At 51.3% G+C, this 27,863-nt stretch overlaps 1 protein-coding gene across 2 annotated transcripts in view; it reads left to right on the top strand.

The window, feature by feature from the left end:
• MYBL2 (MYB proto-oncogene like 2) overlaps positions 1-18,302 on the top strand; it is a 36,036-nt gene extending 17,734 nt beyond the window's left edge. Inside the window, exons 7-14 of one of the 2 annotated variants that reach the window (XM_059133363.1) lie at positions 1,338-1,622; positions 4,563-4,976; positions 7,207-7,346; positions 12,729-12,828; positions 14,224-14,337; positions 15,669-15,761; positions 17,015-17,164; positions 17,769-18,302. In XM_059133363.1, coding sequence (XP_058989346.1) covers positions 1,338-1,622; positions 4,563-4,976; positions 7,207-7,346; positions 12,729-12,828; positions 14,224-14,337; positions 15,669-15,761; positions 17,015-17,164; positions 17,769-17,897 — 1,425 coding nt within the window. In that variant the 3' untranslated portion in view covers positions 17,898-18,302. Of the gene's footprint in view, positions 1-1,337; positions 1,623-4,562; positions 4,977-7,206; positions 7,347-12,728; positions 12,829-14,223; positions 14,338-15,668; positions 15,774-17,014; positions 17,165-17,768 lie in introns of both variants that reach the window. The other variant, XM_059133362.1, reaches the window with a different exon arrangement.
• Positions 18,303-27,863: the final 9,561 nt, after the last annotated feature.

The raw sequence follows: 27,863 nt of genomic DNA, 5'->3' as shown, positions 1-27,863 counted from the left end.
GATATGTAAGGTTAACATGTCAACCTTAGTTTCAGGGTTCTGCCAGGAGAGCTAGTGCCTCAAATGATTTTCATCTTTTTTTTTGGTCACAAAATTAGTATACACTCATTTTCCAAACATTTATTCTGAAATGATATTAAGCATACAGAAAAGTTACAAGAATAGTACAAAGAACTCCCATAATACTCTTTACTAGATTCATTAGTTTTGTTTTTTTTTTAAGGATTTTTAAAAAAATGTTTTTAGTTAACTCTGCACCCGATGTGGAATTCAGACTCAAAATCCTGAGATCAAGAGTTGCGTGCTCTACTGACTGAGCCAGCTAGGCGTTTCTAGATTTGTTAGTGTTTAACATTTGCCTGATTTGCTTTATTTTTCTGTATACAGGTACCACTATTTTATCTGAGCCATTTGCTTCTCTATCCCATAACACTGAGTCTGTTTCCTAAGAATAAGGACCTTGGCTTACATACTCATATGTATGTTTTTGTTCAGTTCAGGGATTTTAAGTCCTGATTCAGGGCTTCGAACAAATCTACAGTCCATTCCATTTTCCTGCCCACGATACAGTCTAGAAGTAGACTTAGTTATCATATCTCTTGTCTATTTTATCTGAATAGTTCCTTAACCTTTCTTAGCCTTTCGTGATGCTGATATCTTAGAAGTATAGGCTAATGCCAGTTATTTTGCAGTCTGTCTTTCCTTCTGTCTGTCTGTCTTTCTCTTTTTACTTGTTTATGTATAAGTGACTCCATTCCTAGTGTGAAGCCCAGCGTGGGGCCTGAACTGTGAACAACCCTGAAATCAAGACGTGAGCTGAGATCAAGAGTCGGACGCTTTACTGACTGAGCCACCCGGCTTCCCATCTGTCTCTCAATTTAGATTCATCCTAGTTTCCCTATTAGATCAGGTTGTACATTTTAATTTTATTTTCTTTAAATTAAAAAAAAAAATTTTTTTTTTTTAAGATTTTTATTTATTTATTTGACAGACAGATCACAAGTAGGCAGAGAGGCAGGCAGAGAGAGAGAGGAGGAAGCAGGCTCCCCACTGAGCAGAGAGCCCGATGTGGGGCTCGATCCCAGGCCTCTGGGATCATGACCTGAGCTGAAGGCAGAAGCTTTAACCCACTGAGCCACCCAGGTGCCCCTATTTTCTTTAAATTTTTAATGTTGAATAACCTCTGTGCCTGATGTGAGGCTCGAACTTAGGACCCCGAGATAGAGTCGCTTGCTCTAAGACTGAGCCAGCCAGCCGCCCCAGGTTGTGTGTTTTTCCCTAGAGTACTACACAGCGTCCATCTCATAATAAGAACCCCGTGCCCTCGTGTCCAACAGGGAAATGTGACCAGCTGGCCCCCCGTGCTTCCTGCCGTGAAGGAAGAGGAAAGCAGTGAGGAGGAGGCCACGGCAGCCACCGCCTCGACAGAGCAGGGAGCTGTTCCTGCACACCTGGATGGAGTGCGGACGCCGGAGCCCTTGGAGGACTTCCCGAAGCGTGAAGACCAGGACGGCTCCTCGCCAGAAATTAGCCTGCCCTATAAGTGGGTGGTGGAGGCTGCAAACCTCATCATCCCTGCCGTAGGGTCCAGCCTCTCGGAAGCCCTGGACTTGATCGAGTCGGTAATGTTGGTCATGGCACTTCACAGTGGGCATAGAGCACCTGCCAACCAGGAGTGCTTCTCTGATGGGCGGGCATCCTTCTGTTCACTCTGTCATCCCACGACTGTCTCCTGGGCTGACGCAGAGTGCCCAGCTGGGATCCAGGGCCTGGGGACACAGAGGGTGGCCATGCGGTCCCTGCCCTCATGTGCCACAGTGCACATGGGGTGGGAGGGCTCCCCAGAGGAGGTGGCACTGTCCTGAGACCTCAAGGGTGATGAGGGGAGGGTGTTTGAGGCCCAGAACACCGCAGGGAAGAGCCTAGTGCTTGCCCCATTGGATGTAGGGCGGGGTTGGGTGTGCCAAGTGGGTGGGGTTTGGTGTGCAGAGTTGGTTCTGGTAACTCCAGTAACCCTGCTGGAGGCCGCCTGAGCTGTGGATTGAACCTCGCCAAGGACAGCTCAGTGAGGGCTGCATCTCCTGCTGTGTCAGGCAGGCCTGCCGTGCGGAGCGGGTTTCATGAGGTGATGGGTGACAGACCTGGCAACTAGGGACAGCGGAGTTCAGTGGGAGGCACCCCACATTACCTTCCCACTCGGGCTTCCCCATCCTTGCTAAGAATAACGACACTGTTTGTCGAGCATCTAAGTGCCAGGCTCTGGGTTCCGTGTATAATCCACACAGTATCCTATGAGGTATGTTCTTTGTGTTTTCTAGATGAGACTGAGGTTCGGGGGGGTTAAGTAGTGTCCCCGTGGTCACACAGAGTAAGCTCAGTCTTACTCAGCCAAGTCTTAACAGGTCTTGGCTATCTTTTTTTTTTTTTTTAAGATTTTATTTATTTATTTGACAGAGAGAAATCACAAGTAGATGGAGAGGCAGGCAGAGAGAGAGAGAGAGAGGGAAGCAGGCTTCCTGCTGAGCAGAGAGCCCGATGCGGGACTCGATCCCAGGACCCTGAGATCATGACCTGCGCCGAAGGCAGCAGCTCAACCCACTGAGCCACCCAGGCGCCCAGGTCTTGGCTATCTTAACCACCTCTTGTTCCAGAGTTTGGGACTGGTCCCGGCTACAGCATCTAGCTATGGTGTCCCCTCCACTCCAGGAAATTTCAGAGTGGCCCAAGAAGCAGGTCTGATTGGTTTCTCAATATGTTCAATAAATAGCTCCTGGATGCCAGGGGCAGTCCCTTGTTTGGGCCCTAAGGGGAGAGTTAGATGAATGCAGGACGCACTCTGTGCCTGGCCCCTTTGGCCTCTCATGGTGTTACCTGCCTTCATCCTCACACTGTTCTGGCTCTTCTGCTTGATGGACCCAGAGAGGGGCAGGCGGAGCTCAGGTGCTTTGAGCGGCCACTGTATGCCCAGTCGAATGCTTAATTAGTAACCAGCAGCTGACGTGTGAACGCCCACCACAGGCCAGGCTCCTTACCTGCCACCTAATAATATCCACGCTCTGTTACCGCGTTTGTGGAAACACTGCCGTCTGTTCCTCCAGACGGTGCTTGTAGGATCAGTCTGGGGCCTCCTTGAGGCTGGGGTTTGCTGTTTGAAGTGTGGGCCCAAAGTCAGTACTGCCCTGAGCTGGTGTCCACCCTTGGGGATGAACTGCCCATGCTCCTGCGAGTCCCAAGGACCAGCAGGCATCAGGGGGATCTGGGCCTACTCAGGGCCAGAGCTCCAGGGACCAAGGCAGAAGCTTCTCTCTCTAGCAGCCTTGCGGCTTGGTTGTAATTTATTAGGCAAAGGAAGGAAGACCTGGGTATGACTCAGAAATGCTCCCAGAAACTTAAGTGACTTTGGGTAGATTGCACCATCTCTGGCCTGGGAAGGAAGAAGGTAACGCTTGTCTGGCAGGTTCTTGTGGCATTGGAGACGGTTTAGGTGAAGTGGCCCAGGAGGCCTCTGTGATTGACAGGTGCGTGGAGCACAGCGGAGCCCATTCTCCAGGAGTGTGGCCATGCAGATCAGGACCCGTAAACCTGGCCTCACAGCCTTGGGCCTAAGACTTCACTTCTAGGAGATTTGTATCCAAGATGTTCACGAAGATGTTATTTTTAATTTTTAAAAACTAAGGGAATTGGGCGCCTGGGTGGCTCAGTGGGTTAAAGCCTCTGCCTTCAGCTCAGGTCATGATCCCGGGGTCCTGGGATCGAGCCCCGCATTGGGCTCTCTGCTCAGCGGGGAGCCTGCTTCTCTGTCTCTCTCTGCCTGCATCTCTGCCTACTTGTGACCTCTCTGTCAAATAAATAAATAAAATATTAAAAAAAAAAAACAAAAAATTAAGGGAATAAACAATGTCCCAGCAGAAGAGGGGGATAGTTAAGTAACTAATATATTCATATGATTGAATATTTCGCAGTCATAAAATGTGTTAGAAAAGTTGGAAAATTTTCATATAACTGATATTTATTAATAGTAAACATCCAACTCGTAGGTAATAGAATTAAGCACTATTATTAGTAGTATAACTTTAAATGGATAAAAAGCAGTATATAGAAATGATTTTTTTCTAAGGCTAAAAACACAGACTCCCAGCTGTCCTCGAGGGACGCATGTAAGTGGTAAACTGAGAGCCATGTGTGAGGACAGTAAATACTGAGTTCAGGCAGAGGGTGGGAGCTAGGGGAGCCGGACCTGGGGCGTCAGTGGGTTAGGTTTTATTTCCCAGGCTCCTTGATGGGTGTCTTGAGTTTTCTTTGTGCTTTTTGTCTGTCTTAAGTATTGCTTTTTAAAAATAACAGCAAGCAGCCGTATGAGCAATGTGACCTCAGCTATGTTTGCAGATAGAGATATGGATGTAGAAGAAGCCTCAAGGAAATGCAGGAAAACGCTCGTGGTGATGACTCCTGGGCTGTGGGCTCCTGCCTGATGCTTGTATATTGTCCTTTAATGAGTGAATCTTGTATCTGCTGGGAAAGCTGGGTGATGCAGTTATTCCTGACCCCCCCTCTCTGGGCAGGACCCTGATGCTTGGTGTGACCTGAGTAAATTTGACCTGCCCGAGGAGCCGTCCGCAGAGGGTAGCAGCAGCAACAGCCCTGTGCAGCCATCCCCATCATGGCAGCAGCAAGTGCTGCCGCTCCGCCAGCCTGCTGCCCTGGTGCCCAGTGTGACCGAGTACCGCCTGGACGGCCACACCATCTCAGACCTGAGCCGGAGCAGTCGGGGTGAGCTGATCCCCATCTCCCCCAGCACTGAAGTGGGGGGCTTGGGCATCGGCACGCCGCCTTCGGTGCTCAAGCGGCAGAAGAAGAGGCGTGTCGCCCTGTCCCCTGTCACGGAGAACAGCGCCAGCCTGTCGTTCCTGGACTCCTGTAACAGCCTCACCCCCAAGAGCACACCCGTCAAGACCCTGCCCTTTTCGCCCTCCCAGGTGTGTGGACCCCACCCCGACCGCTCGCTGGGTTCGGTGTACACCCCCAGTGCCCAATACAGGGCCTGGACGCCGGCACACGTCATTCAGCAAGGCTTCCCTGAGCGTCTGCTGTGTGTGAGGCCCTGTGCTAGGTGCTGGGGGCATAGAGGGGAGCAAAACTGGGCCTGGCTCTGCCTTTGAGAAGCTTATGCTCTGGTGGGAAAACCAGCTAATAAGAAAAGCTACAAATGAATGTGACACCTGCTGTCTTAGTCTTACAGAGCTATGAGGGCATCAAGGGGGGAAGGTGTCCTCTGGAAGGCTTCCATGAGGAGGAGGGATTGCTTAGCTGGAAATAGTAGGTGGTAACTGGGCAAAGAGGAGAAGGGACTCAGTATTTGTTACAGGAGTCTCATTTTGCATATATGCTCATAGCAGACTCGCCAGCCTTGGGGTGCAACGGCGAGGGTGACCTATCCCTGCCCTTGATGAGGGTAGCGAGTGCTGGGGGCAGGCTTGCAATTCCTTGAGCAGAAGGTAGTATGGAAGGTGCTGTGGTTGATGGGAGCTTGTTATGTCCTGGGTACTGACCTGTTTGTAATGAAAGTTCTATTAGGGGGAGCTGAGGTGGGACCCTGTCTTTCCTCCATGTCGGGGAGGCATTCAGAGCTTCCGAGAGATGTTTGAGCTGGGTTTTGTCAGCCTGAACACAGGCATGGAGATGAGGGAGACTCGGTGTGAAGTCCAGAGCCAGGGCGAGGAGGCAGGGGCTTTGGAGGGCTATAGGTGTAAACAAGTGCTGTGTGGTGCCCTGGGGGCCAGCGGGGTGGCAGTCTCTGGGAGGTGGAATGGAGGGGCGGTTGAGAGGCAGACCCTGGAGTTTCCACGTCCCTGGACCAGAAGATGGTGGGTGGAGGCTGGGGGTCTCACTACGTCTGCCCCTTTCCCTGAGGATGTGGGAGAGAGAGAGGCCCAGAGGAGGCATGTTTTAGGAAGCTACTCCCATCATCTGTGCAAGGATTGAGGCCAGGCCTGTGTCGGGGGTGATTAGTGGTATTTTTCTGCCAGAGGCCTTGTATTAGTTGTTAGAGGTGCCACAGTAAAGTACCACAGACCAGGAGGCTTAAACTTCAGAAATTAATCTCATAGCTCTGGAAGCTGAGATTAAGTGTGGGCAAGTTCAGTTTTTTTCGGAGTCTCTCATGGTTGTAAATGGCTGGCTGTCTTCTCTGTGTCTTCACATGGACTCCCTTTGTGTGTGCATCTGTGTTCTGATCTCCTTTCTCTTATAATATCTTAACCTGCTTCTCATAGATTCTTCTGAGGACGCCAGCTATGTTGGGGGACAGCCCATCCTTATGACTTCATTTTACCTTAATCATCTCTTTGAAGTCTCTTGTCTCCAAATACATTCATGTTCTGAGGTCCTGTGGGTCAGGGCTTCTACATAGGAATTTGGGAGGACACCACACCATTCAGCCCATAGCAGGCCCCAAATAAGCCCAGCTGATGAGAGAAGGAGGACGGTGAGCCCTGAGCTGCCCAACAAACAGCCCGGGGTGACGGGGACTCTGCCCAGGGCTGTGGACCCAAGGTCTGCTCGTGGCCCTGGGCTGCTGGGGCACCTTCAGGGCAGAGGGGGAGGGTAGTGCCACAGACTTGGCTCAGGTGTGGATTTGTGTCCTGTCTCTAGCACTCATCACAAGAACCTTTACCTCTTTAGCCTCAGCTTTCTTATCTGTAAATTGGGATGTTGTAATGGCATCTACATCGCAGAAGATCTGTGAAAACTACATGGAATTCTTGGTGTGAATGCTTAGCCCTGGTGTGAGGAGTTGTTCTACATGTTCACGTCACCAGCACCATTGTCACTGTCCCTGTCCTCAGGTTGGGTGAGGGCTAGTCTTCTGAAAAGAGTTGCTCTGAAGACTGCCAGCTTTCTTCGTCCTGACCGCACGGTTGGCAGTGCTATGAGCGTGGGCATGGGGGATGGCCCTCCCCGACCTCACAAAAGCCAGGGCTGGGGGGCAGTGACAATTCCACAGGTCTACGTGAACCTAGCTGGTGGGTCCTGTCCATCTATCCTGGTCTTCATTTTCTAGTGCCTGGTCGGGGAGTGCTTCCAGGTCAGGAGGGAGACCCCTGTCACAGAGCAGCCATATTGGGGGTGGGTGGGGACAGGGGCTGTCCGGTGTCTCACCCCACCTCTGCAGGTTGTCACTTTGTCTTGTTTCCTCTTCCCTGGCAGTTTCTGAACTTCTGGAACAAACAGGACACACTGGAGCTGGAGAGCCCCTCATTGACGTCCACCCCGGTGTGCAGCCAGAAGGTGGTGGTCACCACGCCCCTGCACCGGGATAAGACGCCTCTGCACCAGAAACATGCAGCGTGAGTGTGCTGTGCCCACCCACCCCTGCTGGCCCAGGAGTTTGGGCTTCACCCCCTTCCCAAGCCAGGACTGGGATTTCCTTTGGAAAAACACCTGGGACTGTTTCAAGACGGCAGCCTCCTTCTGGCCACCACAGCCCTTTGTTTTTTTCAGGATTGTCTGGAGCTTCATCTTTGCTGTTCTTCATCTTCTGTTTTAATTAGATGGTTTCTAATCTCAGAACTCGAGTCCAAGTAGCCATGAAAAAATCCCCCCATTTTGTGTTTCAAGTGCAAACCCACTGGGTTTGAGCAACCTTAGCATGCAGGACGGAAGTGGCCTGGTTGTCCCTGTGTCTCTGTGGTGCTCAGTCAGGAGAAGTTCCGGCTGTGACCTTCCGAAGCTCCGTGTCTCACCTGTACAGGGCACGTGCCTGTCTGCTTTTACGGAAGTGCTTTCATGGGAGTGCACGTCCTGCGTCATCCTGAGGTCAAGACAGTGGCTTAACTGCTTCTGCCTGTTGCCTTTGCTGCAGGAGAGTGTTGCCTTGTTATTTCCTGAGTAACCTGTTTAATTCAGGAATCAGCTCCAAAGTGTTAGCTCTTGTAATGATACATAATTTTAGGAAAGCTTTATGAATCCCCTGATCAGAAATCGGTCTCTCAACAGTTGACCTAGAGTTTAACAGATAACGTGGCATGAGGAACAGTCTCTCTTCAAGCCAGAGATTTTCAGATCTCAGCTTTTAAGCGGATATGCTGTCACCACAAAAGGCATTGATGGTTCTTGCTCCTTTTCCTTCTCATCCCTGTTCCTCATCTGCTGCTGCTCCGGCCTTTCTGGGTTTTTTCACATGAAGAAGCATTTCCACTGGTCTCATTCTTCTATAGATTCGTGTTTTCAGCTGGTAATATGCTCCTTCTCTCTGAATGTCATCTTTAACACTAGTTTGAGCCCTGCTGGTGAATCTGGAAAGTTTGTATTTGAAAAGTCGCCTTAGTGTTTGAAAGGTAGTTTTGCTGGGTATAGAACTCATGATTGACAGGTTTGTCCTTTTTTTTAAAGATTTTATTTTGAGAGAGAGAGAGTGAGAGAGCGAGAGAGCACAAAAAAGCGGAGAAGGGCATACAGAGTGGAAGAAGCAGACTCCCTGACGAGCAGGGAGCCCAATGTGGGGTTCGATCCCAGGGTTCCTGGGATCATGACCCGAGCCAAAGGCAGACACTTAACCAACTGAGCCACCCAGTTGCCCTGACGGGTTTTTTCTTCGAGCTTTAGGGATGTTGCTCACCTGTCATCTGTCCTGTACTGTTTTATTACTGGATTCGAACAAGCTGATTATGGTGTGCCATGATCGATTGTTCTTTGTTTCTTATACTTGGTATTCTCTGAGCTTTTTGGATCTTTGGGTTTTCATTAAATTTGGAAACACTTCAGCCCTTATATCTTCAAATAGTCTTTCTGGGCCTTCCACCCTGCAGCCCTTTTTACAGACTCCACAATTACATATTCCATCACATGGAGCTGTCCCACAGCTTACTGATGTTATTACTCTTGTTTTCACTCTTCTTTCTCTCTGGTTAGTTTTGGATGGTTTCTAGTGCCCTGTCTTCAAGTGACTAATCTTTCCCTCTGCGGCATCCGGTCCCTGGTAATCCCATCTGGTGTGTGTTTTCATCGTAGGCATTGTGGTTTCTGTCTCCAGATATTAACAGATCTTGTAAAATATCCTCCATCTCAACTTGGCTGCCGAACATATGAAATACAATGATAACAAATGTCTTACTATCCTTGTCTGCTGATTTCAGCTTCTGTATCAGTTTCAGGTCAGTTTCAATAGATCGGCTTTTCTTTTCATTGTGGGTTTTGCTTGGATATTTAGCTCCTGCTTTGCTTCTCTGTGTATGCCTGGTGACATCTGGTTGGATGCCAGACATTGTGAATTCCACTTTTGCTAAGTGCTATATATTTTTGTATTCTCAGACTTTTTTTTAGAGCCTTGTTCTGGGATACAGTTGAATTACTTAGAAATAATGATCCTTTGGATCTTGTTCTTAAGATTTATCAGGCAGGACCACAGCAGTGGTGAGTTCAGGACCCTCCAGTGCTCTACCCTTTAGCTTGTGAGTGTTGAGGATTTGTAGTCTGGTCAGTGGGACTAAGCACTGTTTCCAGCCCTGTGTGAGCATGAAGTACTCTTCCCTCTGGTGTTTCTGCATCATTCTCCCCTGATCTCAGGTGGCCTCCTCATGTGTTTGTACCAGTTAGCGCCCCGGGGGTACTCTGGCCCATCTGCAGATGTCTGAGGTTCCCTCCTGTGCAACTCTCTCTTCTCTGGTTATGCTGTGCCATGCAAACTTGAGCTGCTGTGGTCTCCCCGAGCACTTGATCTTGTCTCTTCCATTCCAGGTCATGCCAGGCTCTGCCTGCACTTCCCTCCCTGTGCCGTGCCCACGAGCCATCCTTTTCTATCTCCGTCTCTTGGGTCCCTTTCCTCAGCCGCCTTTTGCCCAGGGTCTTGAAGCCTGTCCTAAGTTCAGGACCCTCCACAGTGTGTTGTTGCTTCATTGTTTGAGGCAGGAGAGGAAATCGCCCTGATGTCCCACTTGGGCCCAAAGTGGAGTGGAGATCTTGCTGCTTCATCTTTAAATCCAGATTCTTGTCACAAAAAAACTGTTTTGGTTTTCCTCCTTCCTCTTCCAGAAATTCTTTTGGACATAATGCAGGTCTTAGTAGGCAACAGTTATTTGGGCTTTATTCCAGATTGGACGTTCCCACTGATTTTATACCCCACCTTCCCCATTTTATCCCTCCCCCCGTAGAAGTTATGGTTTATTGAAAGGGAGGCTCATTAACAAGAAACAAAACCCACTCAGTGTGTATTTCTCATGGTACTAGAAACCGTGAGGGGAGTTATATAGGCCGTGGGGTGAACACAGAGTAACGGCAAGGAGCTTCTAACTTAGAACATCAGGGATGGCCCTTCAGAAAGGGAGAGCTCTGCAGAATCTTGAGAAAAAGGAACTCTAGGCAGATCGAACTGCAAACGCAAAGGACAGAAAGGTGCTTTTTTGTGTTATAAAGAACTAAAAGAAGGCCACTAAGTTTGGAGCCAGCTGGGTGTAGAGCATGGTTGGGAGAAGTCAGGTCACCAGACCTGTGTATCTGTGGGGATGGGCCACATCGAGCTGTTAAGATTTTACTTGGTTCATAAAGCATAGACCTTCCTGGTTTTAAAATTTGATTCTTCTCTGGGTTAGATGGAGTGCTTTTTTGAGTTTTCTTCCCGGAGGAGACTATGAATGAGGAGGGTGTGGGGTCTCTGCCATCCAATGCCTGGGCTGTCTACATTTTTTCACCAACAGGAGCTGAACGTAGAAGTCTTGAGGGAGAATAGCTGTGACTCCAAACCGTGGGTTCTGTTTCTTAGGCATTTATGTTGTGGAGAAATCTGATACCTAACCCGCTGTTACTCCTTTGTAGCAAATCTTTTCTTTCTGGATCCTTATGGTTTTGTTTGTTGGTTGGTTTGTTTTTTAGTTAATTCCTGAAATTTGCTAAACTAGCTATAGATGTGTTGCTTCTTTATTAACTCCCACCACCCTGATTTTCAACCTTAGAATGCAAACTTTGAGCTAAGAAAATACACGTTTTTTTTTTCCTCTGGTGATCTGCCCCTTTGCCTTCTACCTTTAGGTCCTCCCTACACAGTCTCGCCAGTTGCTCTGTCTCTGTCCATCTTCATCTTCCTGTTCATTGTCCTAAGCCACTCGAACTCCGCAAGAATGCTGTGGGACTGTCTTCTGATTCTCCAGTTTGCTCCTGTACTTTCCCACCTGCTGAGCCCTCCAGCTTACAGAGTTGCAGGGTTTTCTTGCTTTTGTTTTTGTTTTTAGATTTTATTTATTTATTTGACAGAGAGAGATCACAAGTAGGCAGAGAGAGGAAGGGAAAAGCAGACCCCCTGCTGAGCAGAGAGCCCAATGTGGGGTTTGATCCCAGGACCCTGGGGATCATGACCTGAGCCAAAGGCAGAGGCTTCAACCCACTGAGCCACCCAGGCACCCCGAGTTGCAGTTTTTTCATCTCAAGCAGTCTTTTGTCTTTCCTTCTCAAGTTGGCCTCCCTTGATGTTCTAACATGCATGTATTCTTAGTTCTTGCAGATACTGTGAATTAGAGAGGTTCTAGGGTTTTCTCATGTTTGTTGCAAAAGCTCCATGTCCCACAGAGATGTTTGGTCCTGAGACTCTGATTCCTATTCCTTTGAGCTACAGTTTGAACCATGAGATGTTTACATTTGACCAGTACTTATCTGTCATTCTTCACCTTTACTGGGGGTGGGGAGGCCTCTCTGGGTCCTTTGTGGGAGATAACAAGAATTTGGGAAGAGATTGAGTGGATCCCTGTCTAATCTCAATCCTGAGAAAGGAAATGAAGAATGGTTTGCCGTTGTTCCAGCCTTTATCCCCTGTGGAATGCTGCCAGGCCAGCGGAGGAGGCCGGAGTGGGGTCCCAGTAGCTGTGTCCACCTTGGCCTTTGCTCCCAAGTTCCTGACTACCTGGGTGTTTCTCACATCCTCCGACAGCCCCATTAAGGCTTGGGAGTTAGCTGTGATGGTACTTTGAGATGATAGAGGTCATGCCGGCCTTGTGTAGCTGGAGAGCTGGTTTGCCCACAGCCAGCTTGCAGTGTGTGTGTGTGGGGGGGGATGGTGGGGGGGTGCCCTTCTGGGCCTTCCCCAGCAGGCTTCCCCATCACAGTCAGATAGAAGCTTTTTAGTATCTCTGCTTGTGGACCAGACCCTTTCCAGGTTTCTGTCTGCTAAAGTTTTCCCTCCCCAGTTTGTGTCCCCGCTGCGGTCATTATGAGGGGACTCCGGTATGCTAAGTACATGTGTTGGCCTCACCATCTCGCATCACGTGTCTTCCCTTAAAGCTGCTGCCACATGCTCGCCCTGTGGCACATGCTGTCTGGAGAAAGCTTGGGGAAGGGACTTGGTCTTCCTGGAGTCTCGCCTTGCTCCCCTACCCTTCTCTTGCTGGGCCTGCAGTGTGGCTGTGGGCCTACCTCGTTTATGAAGACCCATCATCGATCAGCTAACGACTGAACAACATTCTCAAACATTCTGCCACCTGGCTGGGGCTCCAGGGCCCTCTTAGTCTATGTCCTGTTCTTTCCCTTTTCTGAGGCTGGCCCCTCCTCTAAGTGCCCGATGGCGACCCTCAGGTGTATAAAGATGGGAAGGGAAGTGCCATGGGTAGAGACCATATGCCCGGGGTTTCCTCCTTGCTGCAGAGGCCAGAGGTCAGGTGGAGGGTCGGTGGGAGTCCTGGGCACCCTGTGGCAGAGTGGCTGGTATCTGTCCCCTAGCCCATCGCTCTGGCTCCTCTGCCTGACAGGTTTGTAACCCCAGACCAGAAGTACTCCATGGACAACACGCCCCACACGCCAACCCCGTTCAAGAATGCCCTGGAGAAGTACGGACCACTAAAGCCCCTGGTACGTGGTGCAGCCGGGCGGGTGTGCACGTGGGCTCCCTCGGACCCGCGGAGCCATTCCGTGCACAGCTCACACAGCCCTTCCCCTCTGAGACCTCATGGGACTCTCCCGACAGCTCTGAGGAGTTGCAAACATGCCATTTTATAAGTGGGGGATCTGAGGCCGAGGCGCCAATTCAACAGACCTTTCCTGAGCACCTGCAACGTGCTGGGTGGGCACTGGCTGGTGCTGAGATGCAGTGGCATCCTGCTGAAGCTCCGTGTGGTGGGTCGGGGGGGGCAACATGACACGCTGGTGCCCGGAGAGCTCAGCGCTTCCGGTGCGCTGTCCGTGCCAGGGGGCAGATGGGCAGGGGCTGTAATGGAGAAGGCCTGGCTCGGAGGCAGTGGCTGAAGGCTCCGCACACTGAACCTTTGACCAGCGGCTGGTGCTTTCTCTCACACACGGGAAAGCCTCCTTGTGGGGGGGCCTGAGGGGCCAGTGAGGAGGCGGCTTCCAACAGTGGGCAGACTGCCCTTCTCCCCACTCCTCGCAGTGGGATGCTCATGCTCTCCCCGGTGGAAACAGAGCTGGCACCGTGGGCTTTCTGAAACAGAGGCAGGAGTTCTAGAAATGACTTGAAGGTGAGAGGAAGGTTGTCAGGAGGCATTTGGCCTGTAAACCGGGTCTGTGGTGTGTCTCTCCCCCTGCCATTGCTGCCACAGTGTGGGGTTCTCTTGGCTGTGGTCTCGCTGGCCCTGGGACAGAGCTGATGAGCTAATGGGGTTCCTGAGCCCAGTGAAGCACTAGTTAGCGCTGCTCTCTCTAGTTCAGGTGGGGATATGGGTCGCAGACACTGAGACACTGGTGTGCTTTCCAGGCAATAGTGAGAGCGCACATCTGGCCTTGGCAACTGAATTTAAAGCCTGTAGGGGCTTTTTGAGTGTCTTTGCTGGGTTGCTGTCCACTACCCCTGAGGCCAGAGAGGTCTCCTGGAACTCCACAGACCCATAGAGTGGGAAATGGAACCAAGAGTCCCCATTAGTGTGGAACCAAGAGGGAGGGGGTTAGCACTTGAACGTGTGCAGGTTCTGACCCCACAGCAATCTGACCTTGGGCCTTGGGCCAGGCGCTTGCTCTCTCTGAGCCTCCCATTTCTCCCCTGTGGAAGATGGCAGCTGTTGCACGGGGTTGTGTGAGGGTCGCTGTGGTGATGTGGGAATACTCCTGGCTCATGACAGCCCTCAGTGAGTTGAGGTCAGTGTCTGCTTGTCTGTCCTGCAAGGCGGGACTGAGCGTGAGGTCTGCATCCTGGCGCCAGGCCTCCTTCCTGCACTGCCTAGGACGGCCGGGGTGTGGCGGGCTCCTAGAGCCCGGCTGTGGAGCCTCACCTGGGCTGCCCCACCCCACCCTCAGCCCCAGACCCCGCACCTGGAGGAGGACTTGAAAGAGGTGCTGCGCTCAGAGGCCGGCATCGAGCTCATCATTGAGGACGAGGCGAGGCCTGAGAAGCAGAAGAGGAAGGCTGGGGTGAGTGGCCAGTGGGGCTGGAGATCCCGTTCCTGCCAGGCTGGGCAGACTGGGCTGGGGGAGGCGGAGCCATGCGGAGGGGGAGAGAGTGCAGAGGGGGTGGAGCTGCAGCCCATGCAAAACCCACCGAAGCGGGCTCCTGGTGCTCGCAACCCTCCCTTTACTTCCTCTGAGTTAGGCCCTTAAGCAGCATTGTGTTTGGACCTTCTAAAGTAGGCTCTGGGCTGGGTGCAGTGGATAAGATGGTGACACAGACCCAGACATGGTCACTTCCTCCTGGAGTTTAGGGGGCAGAGGCAGATACTAGGCAAACACAGCAGTGACCCTCCGACGCATATGGCAGTAAGGGAGTAAGTAGAAAGGGGCACAAAGAGAGGATTTAAAGGGACATCCTCAAACGACTTCAGCCATGCATCTGGGCTGTGTGAGCCAGGTGGGGGACATTTGCTTCAGGTGAGGTAGAGAGCTGGCGGGGACATAGGTCAGGGACACCTGGGTGCAGAGGGCAGGGCTGGGGTTGTCCCAAGCCGGCCCAGAAGCCACACCCCTGCTACATCACATGTGTGGTTTCCTAAAAGTAGATGGATTCCGTGTCCCCCTTTTTTTGCAGATGCTTTCTTCTGGGGAGAGGTGGGAAGATGGGAATGTGCCAGACAGGTGTGTGGAGAAGGTGGGCAGTCAGTCTGGGAGGGACCCATGGAGCAGGGGTCCCTGGGTACATGGGTTTAGAGAACTTGACCCAGGGTCCTCCCTGGCTTCTCCATGTCAGATGGTGGTTCTGAGCCTTGGTGGTACAATATGAGCATACTGCTGGGTTGGGGGTTGAGTTAGTTAGTCCCAGAGCTGACCCCTGGCCTGCTGCTGAGAGGCGCAGGTGTGGGGCTGGGTGTTCCTGTAACAGGCCTATATCCCTCGGTTTTAAGTGTCTTTGTTTCTCATCTGCAGGTGAGTATTTGAGGTGTAACTTGGATGACTCTCTTTGGGGCCTGTTTAGGGGTGTGTTTGGCGTGGTAGAGGTCTGGGAGCTGTGCATGGTCCATTTGGGGATGACGGATGGGTCTCTGGGTGGAGGTGTTTGTGTCTCAGCTCCCTGTGGTTGCCTAGGGCAGGATGGTCTGCCCTGGGCGCGGAGTCTGTGATGGTGCCAAGTTCTCCTGGTCTATCTGCAACCCCCACCCCAATCCTTGACAGCTGGGGACCTGGCTTGAAGGCCCCACTGCATCAGGGTGTGGCTCTGGGACCAGGGTGTTGGGGCAAGTGTCTCCAAATTGCTGCTGGTGACTCAGGAGAGTCCCAAACGTCTGCTCTATCTCCCTCCTCCCTACCCCTAGCTGCGGCGGAGCCCCATCAAGAAGGTCCGCAAGTCCCTGGCTCTTGACATTGTGGATGAGGACGTGAAGCTGGTGATGTCCACGCTGCCCAAGGTGCTGTCCTTGGTAAGGGGTCAGAGAGAAGCCGCCCCTTTACCTGCTCCCCCTGCCCAGAACTGCAGAAGGCTCCTCTGCTGCAGGGAGAAGGGAGTCTTCCTGGAGGCCCTCTGCTTTTAGAACACTTAAGCTATGAGGGGACCCTGGCAGTAGACCTGCCTGGTGCTTCTTGGTGTCTGGTCTCTGGGTGTTAGGCTCAGCCATAAGGGGTCGATGGAAAAAGTGGGGTTTCCAGTCGGGGCAGCTCTGCACAGGTCTTTCACAGAAGGGTTTATTGCGTTGCCAGAGTTGCATTGCTAGAACATGTTTGAAAACCATGAATCTGGGTCCCCAGCACCTTCTCTCATACTCTACTTATTGGGGTGATGTGGAGAGGGTTGGTGACGTGCCTCAGTGAAGCACAGGCAGGTGGTTGGGGCACATCAGCCCTGGGAAGGATGCTGTCGGTTCCAGGCTGAGCTTGGGAAGGGTGCTGTTGTCAACACAGAGCCTGTGCTCAGAAAGCATGCCACGCTGTGGATCTCGTGCAGCTGGCAGGGGGGTGCCTCAGCCAGTGGGAGGCAGCCAGAGGAGTGGGGGAAAGGGGGGAGAGACAAAGGATTGCCTGATAAGATCCTGCAGATCTGGGGACTTAGGACTGCTGCAGAGAAGCACTGGGCAGGGAGCCCCATGAGGCTGGGGACTTAGTACCGTGCAGCCAGACCTGCAACAGGCCTTGTCTTGGGCACATAAAATATTTGCCAAACAATAAAGGTGTGTGGTTAAGTAGTTTAGGACATGGGATTTGGGGTGGGGTGAGCCTGGTGGAGTTCCGACACTAGCCCATGCTCTCTGGGATCTCTTAGTTGTCCCAAGCCTCAGGTTCTTGCCTATCAGAGCACTGAGCCCCGCATACTATTAGGAGAATAAAGGTCGAGCAGAACTGGGAGGCTGGCCGGGCTGTATGTACTTTGTGCAGCTCTGTGTGTGCCGGTTGATGCTGGCATCTGTGGCTGCTTGTGGAGATTTCTGGTCCCAGGAGAAGCTGGACTTGCCAGAGGCTGGGGGCGCCGACCCAGCTCCATGGAAAAGGGACTGGCATTACTGGGCATCTCTTAGGTGCCAGGCTCTGAAACAGGCACTCGACAGAGAAGTCCATGTCCACCCAAGATCCAGTAGACCGGAGGTGCAGTTGCTGGGCTGCGACTGGTTTCCTTCTTTCCCACCACGCCTGTGGCAGAAGAGTGAGTCTGCCTCCGTTTTCATTTCAGCCGACAAATGTCCTGTCAAGCTCTTCCAGCTTCATGGTGCCGGGCATCAAAGAGGACACCAGCCTCCTCAACGAGGGCTTCCTGCAGGCGAAGCCTGAGAAGCCGGTGGCAGCCCCGAAGCCCCGAAGCCACTTTCCAACACCTGCCCCTGTGAGTGCCAGCCACCAGCGTGGTGTTACCTGTGGGGACTGGGCACGGGCTGTTGCCTCTGCCTGAATGCCCTTCTCAGGCTCTGTTCGCCTGATTAGCAGACGCTTCAGATCTCTGTCTGGACACCACTCCCTCGAGGAGGGAGCCCATGTGCTGGAAAGCATCCCCCCCACGAGCCCCTCTTACATGGCGTGGTCTTACTGTAATTAATTACTGTCTCTGTATTTAGTTGCTTAGCCTGTGTCTGTCTTCAGGGTTAGGGGCTGCCCTGGCTGCTCACACCTCACTGTCTGTCGGTCTGAATTTCTTGCTGCTCCTTCCCACCAGCCTGCTTGGCTGTCATATTTCCCCATGAGGAGGCTGGTGCCACATGGGCACGGCCATGTCGCCTGGTCCAGCCTCCTTGCTCTACATCTGAGGAAGCCCAGAAACAGGAGCAACTTCTCCAGGGCTGCTGGGAAGGTGGAGGGAGCGCAAGAAGGCTTGTGGCTTCAAAAGGGAGGAGTGTCGTAGAAACGCTCCCCTCTCCTCCTGGCCATGCTCACAGCTTTTGCTGGGGGAGTGCTGCCCTTGCCTGGATGGTAACTTTCTTGCCTCCTCCCAGATGACCAGCGCCTGGAAGACAGTGGCCTGCGGGGGGACCAGGGACCAGCTCTTCATGCAAGAGAAAGCCCGGCAGCTCCTGGGACGCTTGAAGCCCAGCCACACGTCTCGGACCCTCATCTTGTCCTGAGGGGCTTGGTGGTTACGAGTTCATTCTTATGTTTACAGGGGGCTGGGGGGACCGAGGTTGGTCTGTGAGTCTGAGCATCACACTCAGATGACCACCTGCAGGGAGCCTTCTGCCACCAGCCCCTCCCCAGACTGCTCAGGTGGAGGCAGAGCGGGGCCTCCTGCTGTCCTCTGAGTCCAGTGGTGGGCGCAGGCGGTTCCTGGTGCTAACGGAACAAAGTCCCACCCCTGGGCCTGCCTGGTCCTCTCCCCAGAGCCGCAGGGAGTCCCATTAGCTCCTCTCAAGCCCTGGTCAGGTCTGGCCTCATCTCAGACCCCTGCTTAGAACAGGGGAGTGGCCAGTGTGCTCCTTCCCTCAACCTGTTAGTACGTTTTCTTGAAAAAAATAAAATTCCCTTTTTCCATATGCTCTTGTAGACTCCACTTTTCTCCTGTCCCCTGCTTGTGGCTTCTTGGTCAGGGGTTGACACCCTGGTGACTGTCCTTGGGGCCTTAGGGATATGGAGACCTGGGCCTTCCTCCTTAGAGCACAGCCTTGTCTGTACAGTCCAGGTCTCGGTCTCTGGATGCCTTCCCCCGGCAGCCCGGGGTGCTGCAGGCAGTTTCATGTGCACCCAGTGGCCGTCTCAAAGCTCCGAGGGTTCTTGGCTGTTAGCAGGGAGGGAAACGTGCATCAGGACCCTGTTTGGCCTTACTATGGCTGGTGGACCTGGCCTGCCATGAGCCCAGCCGCCAGGTGAGACCGGTAAACAAGGAGGGACCAGCAGCCGGGCAGAACTTCTGGCCATAGTGGCCTCAGCTTGCCAAGGCCATGGCAGCATTCGGAGCCTGCGCTGCGGTCCACCCGGATTGCTGACCCGGCACTTGGCTGGAAGCTGGGGATTGAAGCCGAATGGGTGCCAGGTTTGACAAGGTCTGGCCTAGGGAATGAGATGTTCAGCAGTAGAGTTCATGGGATCTGGCACGCAACCATTTGGGGGCTGAGGTCTCAGTCCATCACAGGATGGGTACTTGCCTGGGACCCATTTCTAGACTCTTGCTGTAGTGCCTCTGATTCTAAGGGAGACTTGGGGACAGATCCTCTTGCTGGGGACCCCCCTCTATAGAGGACTGGGAGGTAGGACACCAGGGTTCAAATCTGACACAACCCTGCCCAGCTGAAGTTGCACACTGGGTCCTGTCAGTGTGGCACAGCCCTCCCCAAGTGGCCCTCGACCCAGTCACACACAGTTGTGCCCCATTTGAGCCTGGTTGAGTGCTGGTTCCTGCTCCAGAGCCAAGGCCTGGGAATGAGACCAGGGACAAGGGCTCCACTCTCCTTCCTGGAGCTCCTGTGGCTGAGCCAGACGCTCCCGTCAGTTCATGGCTAGGACACAGCTGCCACATGGCCCTGTGCCTTTGCTGATTTCCTGGCCTAGAATTCTGTCCTCTGTCCCCCACCCCCAGCCCTCTGGGGACATGCAGGGCCCAGGCTCTATCTCTGTTCCTGCAGGGCTATCAGCATTGATGCGTGACTCTAGTGAGGGTGGGGAACCGGGGATCTTTATCCCAAGAGTTCACAGGGAACTCAGTCTGTAGAACACCTACATTAAAGTCAGACACAGCAAGTCTCTGGGACAACCTGCCCTCCAGACCTTGCACCCTGGAGTTGATCAGAGGCTCCCAGGGGTGATTCCTAGGCAGGTGATGGGTGGTTGCACCTCAGTGAGCTCGCCTACAACCCACCAGGGGCTTTCCGCCAGTGCCTGCTCCTGGGTGCCTCTCCCACCGCAGCCCATGGCTTGTCCTGAGGCTCTTTCCTGTGCACCTGTTAACTGCAAACCCGTTAACTTGCCACCTCCAGTGAACTCTGCACTGGAGCTGTTCTCAGGGTCCCTCTGTACCTGGCATCGTTCTGGTGCTGAGGATACAAGAATTAACCCCAAGATTCTCCCAAACAACCTTATTCTCACAGGGTTTAGATTCTAGAGAGGATGGACAAGCTATAAGCCAGCCAGCACCCATGCACAACATGCCAGAAGTTAAGAGGCTTTTAAGAGAGAACGCAGAGGAATAATGAGTGGCCTGGGCGCCAGGCCGCCTGCTAAGAGGAAAGGGAGGCTTGAGTGAGAAGGCTGGCTGCAGCGTCTGGCCACCATGGGGACCAGGAGGTAGAATCCACAGGGGCAGGGGTACTGGTTGCCAGAACCGGCGCTGACAGCCCCTCTGCGGTTTGACTGAGAGTACGGGGACACGGAATGCTCCAGTGGGTTCTGCAGCCCGTGGCTGGCCTCAGGAACGTGGGTCATCCGGGATGATCCAGGGCCCAGTGTTTCCTAGGCCAGGGTGACAAGGAAGACGGAGGTAGGTGCGCTGATGCCTAGCACCCGAGTTCAGGGAGGGAGTACGGGGGGACGATAGCAGGAGGGAAGGGTGGAGTTCAGCTAGGATGGCAAAGCTGAGCGTTCTGAGAAGACCCAGACGGTGGCCAACACGGCCTGGAAGCGAAGGAGAGAGGGTCCGAGGCACAGAGTCTGCAGAGAGGGCTCCCGTAACGACCACGAAAGGACAGCTACTCCTGGAAGCCACGCCCACGTGGGGAGGTCACGTGACTTCTTCTGGCCAATGGGAACCTCCTCATTGCCCCGCGAGGGATTGTGGGAGAGCCTGCAGAGAGAGGCGGGAATGGCCAGCTGCTTTAATGAGTCTGGTCGCGCGAGCCGGGCCATCCTGAGCCATCCAGCCTGCCCGGATCTGGTTCAGTCCAGAAGAACTGCCCGCCTGAGCACAGACTCAGGAGCAATAGGAACTCGGTCTTGTTTTAAGTCCCATTTCAGGGTGGGGGTGGTTTGTTGATGGAGACGCTGTCACAGGGAACCAGGGCGTGTGGATACTTGTATGGTTGGGACACCGGTGTGCGGCCCTCAGGGAGCGGGAGGCCGCCGCCGAGGGTTGGAGCCTGGGCTGGACCCGCACGCACGAGGCTGGAGGCACAGGGCATGGCCCTGAGCAGCGCTCTCCCGGGTCGTGAAGCATTCCGAATGGGACAGAGGTGCTCTCAGCTCCAGGTTGTTGCTGGGGGTGGGAGGCAGCCAGGCTCCCCGGGGGAGGAGTGGGGTGGGTGGACGTCGTGGGAAGCGATGCGGACCTAGGTTTAGGTACAGAGCGTCTGTGTGATGTTTGAGATACTTAGTATTTATTTGCATCTTATATCTCCCCTTTAATAAAGGGAATCGTCTCCTAAGATGCTTTGAATACCTTTTTGTCTCTGTTTAAAATGTAAAAGCCTCGGCCTGAAATTCAAGTGATGCAGAAGTGGACGGATTAAAATGCAGACCGTCCGTCCACCCCCATTTTCCTCGGAGGTGACCACCACTCAGGGTCCAATAAAGTACTTCCCGGAGCCTCCTGAATCGCACTGGGATCCAGTTACTATGCAGACTTTGGTCCGGAAGGCTCTCAGGTGGGGCTCCACGCGCTGCCTTTCTTTCTTTCTTTCTTTCTTTTTTTTTTTTTTTTTAAAGATTTTATTTATTTATTTGACAGAGATCACAAGCAGGCAGAGAGGAGGAAGCAGGCTCCCTGCTGAGCAGAGAGCCCAATGTGGGACTCTATCCCAGGACCCTGAGATCATGACCTGAGCTGAAGGCAGTGGCTTAACCCACTGAGCCACCCAGGCGCCCCCCACGCGCTGCCTTTCTAACAAGTTTTCCAGGTGATGCAGAGTTGGGGAGCTGCACTTGGAGAAGCAGGGATTAGCGGTACTAATCGTTCCATTGATCAAAATCAATGAGATGTCTGGGGCCATTGCTATCTTTTCTTCCTCAGGGTGCACAGCATCTCCCTTTCACTCACGCAAAGAACTCAGTCCTGGCAGATGCAGGGCAGTCTGTGTCATGTGGTTTCTCTGGTGAGAGCGACCTGGGTCCCCTCCACCTGCCTGCGTTTCTCAGGCAGTGGGACATCCGCTTGGGAAGGGCCTGTCTGGTTGCAGTTACACCTGTGTTGTACTGGCTTATTGTATGACTCCTGTTTGCCTATAATTTCCGAGAGAGCAGCGATGATACCTGCCATGTGCATGGCTTGTTCCCCAGCACTCATAGGTTCCTGGCACATAGTAGGTGCTCAACAAATATTTCTTGGATGAATATGAAAACCAAGAGGGATCAGTGATGCTCTGGCCATTGTTGAGCATTCACGAGCTAAGGATCTCTTGTTGGACTATTCAAGGTGGAGGTGTCCTCTTTTATCTATCTATCTCTTTATTTATTTATTTTGAGAGAGTGCGAGCAGCGGGGAGAGGGAGAAGCAGAATCCCTGATGAACAGAAGGCTCCATGTGAGGCTTCATTCCAGGACCCTGAGATCATGACCTGAGCTGAAGGCAGATGCTTAACTCATTGAGCCACGCAGATGCCCTGATCAAGATGGAGTTGTCCTCTTGCCAAGACCAAAGGAAGACCTGAATTTTTGCTGTGTGTCTGCAGGGACTGACCAAAAAGCATCCATGATCCAAGATTTGTATGTGCATCTTGACAGACCACGGCTTCTTCCATCCCACCCACCCAGACACAGCCCCTTCAAGAGCCAGAGACCCTTCCCAGAGTCATGCCACTGCTTCCCAGATGCAGGCCTTCCTCCATCAGTACTCATCTGTGCTGGGATGCTCGGAGATTAAAGTGATTCCGAAGGCCTGATTCCCAGTCTCCGCTTCTAGCTTATACCCATATTGACAGCAGCATTATTCACAACAGACAAGAGGTGGAAGCAACCCTAGTGTCTGTTTACAGAACATTGATAATCCTAGGTCCCTACATGCCAGACTCAGTTTTGTTTTTTTTTTAATTGTGGTTAAATACATAACAAAGTTTACCATCTTAACCTTTTAAAAAATTGTTTTATTTTTTGTTAACATATAATGTATTATTAGCCCCAGGGGTACAGGTCTGTGCATCGCCAGGTTTGCACACTTCACAGCACTCACCATAGCCCATACCTTCCCCAGTGTCCATAATCCAACCACCCTCTCCCTACCCTCCCTCCCCAGCAACCCTCAGTTTATTTTGTGAGATTAAGAGTCTCTTATGGTTTGTCTCCCTCCTGATCCCATCTTGTTTCATTTTTTCCTTCCTTACCCCCTAAATCCCCCACATTGCCTCTCAAATTCCTCATATCAGGGCTGTCTTAATCTTTTCTAAGTGTACAATTCAGCCATGTTAACTCTATGCACATTGTCATGCAACAGATCTCTAGAATTTTTTCAGCTTCCGAAATTGTAATGTACTCATTAAACAACTCATTTCCCCCTCCCTCAGCCTCTGGCAACTGCCATTCTACCTTCTGTTTCTATGAATTGGACTACTCTAAATATCTCGTATAAAGTGGAATCATACAGTATTGTCATTTTGTGACAGCTGATTTAACTTAGCATAATATCCTCAAGGTTCATCCCTCTTGGAGGTTGGGTCGGAATTTCCTATCTTTTTAGGGCTGAATAATATTCTACTGCACAGAAAGACCACGTTTTAGTTACACATTCATCTTTCTGCGGACGGACCCTAGGGTTGCTTCCACCTCTTGTCTTGTGAATAATGCTGTTGTCAACATGGCTATGCATGTAGCTTGAGATACTGCTTTCAGTCCCTTTGGCTGTATACTCATGGTAATGCTATATTTTTTTGGCTTTCATAATATCGTGTGTGTGTTATGTTAGTCACCATACAGTAGTACATCATTTGTTTTTGATGTAGTGCTCTAAGATTCATTGTTTGTGTGTAGCACCCAGTGGTCCAGGCAATCCGTGCCCTCCTTAATCATCACGGGGCCAACCCATTGCCCCACCTCCCTCCCCTCTGAAACCCTGTTTGTTTTCCCGGAGTTCATAGTCTCTCATGGTTCATCTCTTCCTCTGACTTCCTCCCCTTCATTTTTCCCTGCCTTCTTCCAATGTCCTCCTTGCTACTTCTTATGTTCCACAAATAAGTGAAACCGTATGACCAGGTGGGATTTATCCCTGTGATGCAGGGTAGTTCAGCATTCGCAATCAATCAGTGTGATAGAACACATTAATAAGAGAGAGAAGAACCATGTGGTCCTCTCAATTGATGCAGAAAAAGCATTTGAGAAAATACAACATCCTTTCCTGTTCAGACTCTTCGGAGTGCAGGGATAGAAGGAACATTCCTCAATTTCATAAAATCCATCTATGAACACCCACAGTGAATATTGCTTTCAATGGGGGAAAAGCTGAGAGCCTTTCCCTTAAGATCAGGAACACGACAAAGATGCCCACTCTTGCTGCTGTTGTTCAACATAGTGCTAGAAGTCCGAGCAACAGCAGTTAGACAACAAAAAGAAATAAAAGGTATTAAAATTGGCAAAGAAGAAGTCAAACTCTCTCTCTTTGCAGATGACATGATACTTTATGTGGAAAACCCAAAAGGCTCCATGCCCAAATTACTAGAACTCATATAGCAATTTTTTAATGTGGCAGGATACAAAATCAACACCGAAATCAGTTGCTTTCCTATACACTAACAAGGTAATCCAATTTTTAAAAAAAATTTTAAAAGAGATTTTATTTATTTATTTGACAAAGAGATCACAAGCAGACAAGAGAGGCAGGCAGAAAGAGGGAAGCAGGCTCCTGCTGAGCAGAGAGCCTAATGCGGGACTCAATCCCAGGACCCTGAGATCATGACCTGAGCTGAAGGCAGAGGCTTTAGCCCACTGAGCCACCCAGGTGCCCCGGTAATCCCATTTTTAATTTTAGTTGTTTTAATTTTGTTTCAGTCAGGTTTTTGGTATTTCCTGAAGTTGTGCTCTGGTTACTAAATCTTTTGCAGCCATGGTGTGACTCTGTCACCACCTGGTGGCCACTGGTATGTTTGCAGCAGCATGTAAAGGGAGCCATAGCAGTTTATTGGGGGTCTTGGAAAAGTCCCTGAAGCATTTTTCAGTTTTCAGGCCTTCTCTTTGGCATCATCACCAAGTAGTTGTCTGACCCTTGCTTGAACACTTCCTCTGACTGCGAGAGGTGACTTTACTACTCAGCAGCCAGCTCCATTGTTGGACAGCAGTTGGGAAGAAAACTTTATTTGAAGGGAAAAATCCCCTGTCCTTTGTAATTCCAAAGTAGGAATGACTAGGGTGCATGGGAAGCTGGTCTGTGGGGAAATCAAGGTCTCAGGACAGGTGGCTGATAGGCCAGTATTACCTGGGGAGCCTTGACTGCCAGAATTAGCCACTGTCTCAGCAGATCCTAGCATGAATCGAATCTGTCCTGTTCCCACAGGTCACCAAGTTTCAGATTTAGTGAAGATAGTGATTCAACCCTCTCTAAATGGGTTTTATGTTTCCACCTTTGGCTGTGTGTGTTTTAAGGTAATTAAAGCCGAGTTTTGGTACAAATTAAGGATCAGACTTTTCACTGATGTAGACCAGTGATCTCAGCTGGGCAGGATGAAGGTGTTTTACCTGTATGTTAACTAGGGCTTCCTGGTAGGTATCTAGGCTAAAGTACACATTGAATGCGACAGTCTGACTAGGACAGGAGCAAAGCTTTAGTCATAAATGCCCTTTAGAAAGGCACAGCTGGGAATATGTCACCCCTCTGTGGGAAAGAGTCCCTGTGCCCTGCCCAGAGCGCAGCCCACCTTAGTATCCTGTGGGTGCTCAGCAAATGTCTCATTCTGCCTTGATGTGATGTGGTAGTGAGAAAAGCCTTGGGCAGCTGGGACCAGAGAGGTGGGGGAAGTGTTATCATTTTGTGTGTCTGTGTTGATTTTTTATCTTAATTGTGTTCCCTGTGGTCAGGGAACATAGTCTGTGTGGTTTCATGTCTTCAAAATTTGTCAAAACTTGCTTTATGGTCAAGCATATGATCATTTTTATAATTTGTCATGCATCTGGAAGGATCTATAGTCTGCAGGCATTGGGGGCAGTGTCTTATTTTTGTCATATGCTAATCCTGTGGACTAAATATTCAATGGCCTGTTTTTAAAAAGATTTTATTTATTTATTTGTCAGAGAGAGAGTGCTCACGTGCGAACACAAGCAGGGGGAGTGGCAGGCAGAGGGAGAAGCAGATGGGCAGGAAGCTCCATGTGGGACTTGATCCCAGGACCCTAGGATCATGATCTGAGCTAGAGGCAGATGCTTAACTGACTGAGCCACCCAGACATCCCTATCCTGGGTTTTTATTTTTTTTTTAAGATTTTATTTATTTATTTGACAGAGAAAGATTACAGGTAGGCAGAGAGGCAGGCAGAGAGAGAGAGAGAGAGGAGGAAGCAGGCTCCCTGCTGAGCACAGAGCCCAGTGCGGGACTCGATCCCAGGACCCTGAGATCATGACCCGAGCTGAAGGCAGAAGCTTATCCCACTGAGCCACCCAGGCATCCCTATCCTGGTTTTTTGTTAGCTTTTTGTAGACCTGGATTAGTCAACCTCCAAATGATGTATGGTAAGAATGTTGTCCTAAGCCACTGAACACTGGGGTGATTTGTTACTCAGCATTATTATGGTAATTAGCTGATACAGGGACACCTGGGTGGCTCAGCTGTTGGGTGTCTGCCTTTTGCTTGGGTCGTGATCCCGGGGTCCTGGGATCGAGCCCCACATCAGGCTCCCTGCTCGGCAGGAAATCTGCTTCTCCCTCTCCTGCTCCCCTTGCTTGTGTTCCCTCTGTCACTGTCTCTCTGTCAAATAAATAAAATCTTAAAAAAAATAATTAGCTGATACACAAGGTAGACTTGTGTTCACTTGAAAGCCCTGGATAATGGATAGTGCACCCTGGCCTCAACTGGGTGGAAGAACTTAGGAGACCTGGAGTTCCCAGAATGGGGCTGGAAATGAGTGCGATGGGAGGGTTCTGGAATCCAGAGCCATGCGACTCTGCCTGTGTCTTAAGTGTTCCCCAGGACACCAGGCTAGCTTTTCCAGGCTCTTTTGACTTTGGATCAGACAGACCTGGATGTGAATCCCAGCCCAGCTGGTACTGGCTATGTCTCTTCCTTCCTCTGAGCCTTGGAGTCCTCATGATAAAATGGGGAGAATCCTTAACCTGTCAGAGTTGCTGAGGGGCTGGAGTGAACACTGGCACACCTTGGGATTAGGAACTAAGGCTCTTAAGATGTTATGACAAAATGCTTTGTCATCCCTTTCTTATGCTCTAGAAACCGTGTATAGGAGGAGGTCACCTGGAGTTCCTTGCTTCCGGGGAGTGCTCCAAGGGGAAGGTCCCAGGTAGGGCTGGGGACAGGGCATTAGCCCGTCTTGACCTGCAGGTTTGCACTTCAGTCTGTCCTGTTCTGTGTCACCATCTGCTTCGTAGTTACCGGCTGGGGAACCGGTGTGGTGCAGAACAGTATAGGCATTAGGTATGGGTTCAGTTTTTTTTTTTTTAAGATTTATTTTATTTATTTATTTAAAGATTTTATTTATTTATTTGACAGCGATCGGAAGTAGGCAGAGAGAGAGGAGGAAGCAGGCTACCTGCTGAGCAGAGAGCCCGATGTGGGACTTGATCCCAGGACCCCGGGATCATGACCTGAGCTGAAGGCAGGGGCTTTAACCCACTGAGCCACCCAAGCACCGCATTAGGATTGATTTTAGAGTGAGACAGCGAGTGTGTGTGCAAGCAGAGGGAGGAAGGGCAGAGGGAGGAGGAGAGAAGCAGATGTCTCGCCAAGTGGGGATCCTGGCATGGGGCTTGATATCACAACCCTGAGACCGTGACCTGAGTTGAAACCCAGGGTTGGACGGATGCTTAAAGGACTGAGACACCCAGGTTCCCTAGCATAGGTTCAGTTTTTAAAGATTTTTTGTAAAAGTTCAACATACAGAGAGCAAAATCATAAATCCCAAGTGCAGAGCTGGTTGAATTTTCACAGAGTGAACACAGTCATGTAACCAGCACCCACATCAAGAAATAGTATATGACCAGCACCCCAGAAACCCCCTCCTCACCTCAAACATGTAGATTTGGTT

The sequence above is a fragment of the Mustela lutreola genome, chromosome 9 (assembly GCF_030435805.1).
Source record: "Mustela lutreola isolate mMusLut2 chromosome 9, mMusLut2.pri, whole genome shotgun sequence".
NCBI classification, from domain to species: domain Eukaryota; kingdom Metazoa; phylum Chordata; class Mammalia; order Carnivora; family Mustelidae; genus Mustela; species Mustela lutreola.
Note: the sequence above shows the minus strand (reverse complement) of the source record. Positions and strands in the feature narration are given on the sequence as shown.